The following is a 4,434-nucleotide window of genomic DNA, read 5'->3' on the forward strand; positions in this document are numbered from 1 at the left end:
CTTGAGTTCTTGATTTGCTAACGCATTGAGCATTCTTACAAAAAATAATCAGGAATCCCTACCCGCTGAATGAAAAATAGTACCTATTTTCACTTAACGACATTACCGTTGAATAATTAATTATTCAATGACATTACTTAATGGGTTCGAATACCGTGTCCTGAAATAATTTATTAATTGGTTGAATACTATACCTTAGTCATTTTTAAAATTAGTGTGCACACACTAATTGCCAGATCACAAATATGTGGACAATGTCTTTGCTTACGTCCACTTTTAACCAGCTCTAACCAATAAATCTTGATTCCTTATTGGCTTACCCAATACCAGGGGTTAGCACAACGTGGACGGACTACAAGAAAACATGAGCGGATCACCCATCAGCCATAGTGCTAAGAGGAAAATTAGACTGTACAGTCATTTATTATTTTGGAAAAATACAAAAAGTCACACATTAAAAAATTATAAACTAATTAGGACAGCAAATACCGGCAAACCTGAAAACAAGTTAAATTAACGCTTTGTTACACAACGCAAGTCTTGTTCTTACTCATCCTTTAAAATGCAGAAATGATCGAAAAAGTTTGTTGACGTTTGTAACTTAGAATGGACTTGTGGGCATTCGTGTAGAAGTGCGCAATGCCCCTCTTGATCGAAAGGCGTTTTCGGACAGGTAACTTTCTCTGATATTGTCTCGTTTAAACCTAATTTGTAAGAACCTAAAGCAGCAGATTTAGGTCAACCTCTTTCAATAGTTTACAAACCTTGTGGAGCCTTGATGAAACCATTGTCTAAAATTGCGTTTAACCATGGCAACGCGTCCATGAGCATTTCGAGTGGTGACTTTGGTTTGGCGGTTGTCATATAAGTGGTTAATATTGGTCGATAGGTTGCTCCTGCAAAATCTGCGGTTAGAACTTTAATTCTGTGTTCTTAAGGTTTGTGTTATCTCACCTAAACTAGGACGTGCATGTAAAATAGCAGAAGCAGGTGCAAATGCTGCTGGAGGGCCTGCAAATGACGCAAATGCGCCATAAGGAGCACCTGCACCTCCTGCCAAAGGCAGGCCTGGCAGTCCCCCTACACCTTGCTTCGCTTCTTCTGTATCCACGGCGCTTGTGTCGTTGGGTTTTACGACGACTAATGAACTCACTGGCGTGACAAAGTTATACTTCAGTGCGAGCTCTAACGCTTGTTTCTTCAATTTTTCTTTATCGGCGTCGGAAGCCTCCTTCTTTTCCAGCAGTTGGTTAATCGACATGTACGCCCACAATCGTTCCATGTTAGAAACCGTGTTAGTGACGACAGGTTTTAGCGAAATCGGTCCACCGATCCCGATTCCGTCAATAATGGGAGTAGGGAATCTGGTGCCGCAGAAACCAGCTACCACAATTTCGGAACCGCCGAAGTGAATGGGGAAGTTGGTCTTGGTAAGGCTGGTCGTTGTAGGCTCGTATTTGAAAGTGACGTCGGAGAGCAATGGCGATGAAATTTGCCGGTAGAAACCTTGAAGTTGCAGTGAAGCGTCGCCTCCCTCATAAATGACCCTAGAAAATCCCGAATTTCGAAGAGCCAACTTTTGTAAGAAGTCTTTATCGGCACCATCTCCGAATGCTAAAGCGAAAATGGCCGATTTCTTCGCCTCAGAATTGAATTCCGTAATTTGCGTAATAATTTCATCGGTTGATAAGTCTGTAGGTTGACCGTCCGTTAGAAATATGACTATGGGTTGGCGTTTGATTGAGTCACTTTCGGACGGTTGAGTACGCTCCAGTTCCACCAGGCGTAAAGCTACCTGTAACGCACCAAACATCGCAGTCGAGCCATCAGATTTGAGAGCTGCAATTGCGTCTTTGGCCTTTTTGATGTTGTCTGCATTTGCGGGGTAGGCGCGTGGAAATGTGGCGTTCTGAAACAGGCGAAATAAAAATGTGCTTAATATAAAGCCTATACCTACTTCTAAGGTTACCACAGGCTGCTGGTTGTCGGAACCTTGATTGTAATAGTAGAAAGTGTTTTTATGTGGGTACCAGACGCTCTGTTCTTGGTCGTGTATGTTCCACACTTTTGTATTACTGTTAAATTCCACCAAGTTTAATGTGTCATGTTCGTTTAACTGGTCCAAAATGTTTAACATGGCTTGTTTGAGTTGTTCTATCTTTTGCCCCCACATGCTGCCACTAGTATCTAGTACAAATACGACTTGCTTAGGCAATGGTTTCAGGTCTGTGGGCGCAAAGAAGTGTACAAAGTAACCGTCTTGGACCAAGACCTCGCCTCCACTTGGATCCCTCTCAACATCGTACTGCACCACAAACTGTCCAGAAAGACCTTGCTCCTCTTTGGTACCCAATACGTGAGCCAATTCCTTTTGCCTCTCCAAATTTGGACTAAACGTGACCATCGCGGCCGTATCATTGTGGATGGTAATATCCGCTCGAGGGTCCAATTCAGGCTTGTCCGTGCCGATTTCGTTCCCAGAACGTAGAGGTGGGGCCTTCAAGTCCACAATTTTCCTGCTTTCCGAAATCAAGACCTCCACGTTCAGGTCTTTCACAGGTTGGCCCGGATGAATATTAATGACTTGCTCATAATGGCTATCTTGCCGCTTGAGAAGTTGTTCGTATGTCAAATAAAACGCGGCTTTTGCTTCTGGTTCGATATTGACAGAGACAGTAAAACGGCTCGAGTCCCGAGCGCTTACTGCAACGTGAGCTGCTCCCAATCCACTGGCAACAGCCTACAATTTTTTTATGAAACCATGCAGAGGCGTTTTTGATATACCTAATACCTTGTCGTAATCACGTTTGGCTTCTTCCTTTTCTTTAACATAAGCGGTGTAGTTTTTACCATTTATTTCCATTATAAATCCAGATATGAAACCAGATTCTGGTAACACAATGGAAAATACCGCCTCTTGTGCTTTATCTCCAAAGTTTCTCACACGACTTGTCACAGTTGTATGTGCAAAACGGTTGTTGATAATCGATTTAACGTGCATTTGATAAATTTGTGGAACACTTGGTGCATTTTCAACGGGTTTTCCCTAAAAACACAATTCAGAATTTCAAAAAATAAGTACAAAAAACTAAGTACCTCCTTTTCGGACTCTTTTGGCGTAGTTGGAGCCGTGCTGCTAACAACCATAGATTGCTCGCCATCTGCCGGGGCCGTCAGGACAGGTATAATTAAAGCTATCCCAAAAATTAAGAGCATTTTGGGAAGTTCAAAAGCCATCTTGTCTATAACGAAAGCCACGCATAACACGAGTGTTACAAGATTGATTAGAGACTTACGAAATTAATGAAATGATTAGAAGTTATCTACACGCTCTCATCACCAACACTAACAAAATAATACGTTCGACATTTGTATTATTTAAACATTTGTCGTTAAGGGGGGATTCCCTCTCTTTCACCTCTTCTGCTAAACGAGCGTCACTGATGCGATGATTATCTCAGAAACCGGTAAACTCCAAGAAAGCTTTAAAATACAAAACTGGTCTTCTATTTACACAAAAACGAAGGCCATTCGTCTCTCAGGAATAATTCCGTTTCTTTCGACAAAAATATAAATGATATCGTTGACCTCATAATCAAAAATCACACGTACAACTATAATCATGGAAGGACGAGTTGTCGCATTTTAGGTCATGGTGTCCGTTTTCGCCTTTATTACCTTCTATCCCGTAATTATTTAATAGCTGATGGGATTTTTTATTTACGTTACATCCGTTTTCCATGCGATGGAGTACATAAACAACTGGTAAAAAGTTACCTAAACAAACCATTGTAATTGTTAGTCATTGAATATGCAAGGCTCCTGATGATATAATAATCACCTGCCTGTTTTGTTTAATATTAGTTTCATGGACATTTCAGTTAGATGTATAAATATTCTCCAAGTCATATTTATCACCAATCTACATATTCATTTGCGTAGAACCCGATAGTAAAGTAATAAACATTAGAGTTACGTAAATTACTCGGAAAATTTCTCTCAATATTTGAGAGTAAGTAAATACCTACAGGAAAACTAAAATTAAGAACTGGCGATGTCGCATTGTTAGCAAGTAGAAGTTTTATTGACGGCATATTCGGTGAAATTTTCTTTTGCGAAAGTTAATAATAAAATTTACAATTTTGATCTTCGGAGCAGGAAACAAATTGCGGAAGAGTTTAATTAATTCACTATCTTGATTCTAAAAGTTAAGAAAATCTTGGCCTACCACAAAAGTTGTTAAATGAGCAAACCATCCAATTAGACATTTAACCCAACAAGCTACAATATTATAACGTACCACCCGTATCTACTTGAACCTTATAGAAAGTTTAGGTTTATCTATCAATCAATCTAGCCTAGTCTCTTCTATAAAGAGCTCGTATGCTTCGTTTTTATTGAACCACAGATATCGTATGGATTCAGGAACAAGAC

General features: G+C 40.2%; 1 protein-coding gene across 2 annotated transcripts; it reads right to left on the reverse strand.

The window, feature by feature from the left end:
- Positions 1-399: 399 nt before the first annotated feature.
- On the reverse strand, positions 400-3,455 carry LOC116171318 (inter-alpha-trypsin inhibitor heavy chain H4-like). Of its 2 annotated transcripts, none has more exons than XM_031488089.1 (8): positions 3,297-3,455; positions 3,097-3,242; positions 2,792-3,046; positions 1,958-2,740; positions 955-1,909; positions 765-896; positions 551-719; positions 400-497 (listed from the first exon to the last, which is right to left on the reverse strand). In XM_031488089.1, exons 2-8 carry the CDS (start codon positions 3,235-3,237, stop codon positions 470-472), a joined length of 2,463 nt encoding a protein of 820 aa, XP_031343949.1. In that variant the 5' UTR covers positions 3,238-3,242; positions 3,297-3,455; the 3' UTR covers positions 400-469. The 2 variants fall into 2 exon arrangements, with proteins under 2 accessions (XP_031343949.1, XP_031343948.1); XM_031488088.1 differs by having other exon boundaries at positions 765-905.
- Positions 3,456-4,434: the final 979 nt, after the last annotated feature.

The sequence above is a fragment of the Photinus pyralis genome, unplaced genomic scaffold (assembly GCF_008802855.1).
Source record: "Photinus pyralis isolate 1611_PpyrPB1 unplaced genomic scaffold, Ppyr1.3 Ppyr1.4_LG5, whole genome shotgun sequence".
Taxonomy (NCBI): Eukaryota; Metazoa; Arthropoda; class Insecta; order Coleoptera; family Lampyridae; genus Photinus; species Photinus pyralis.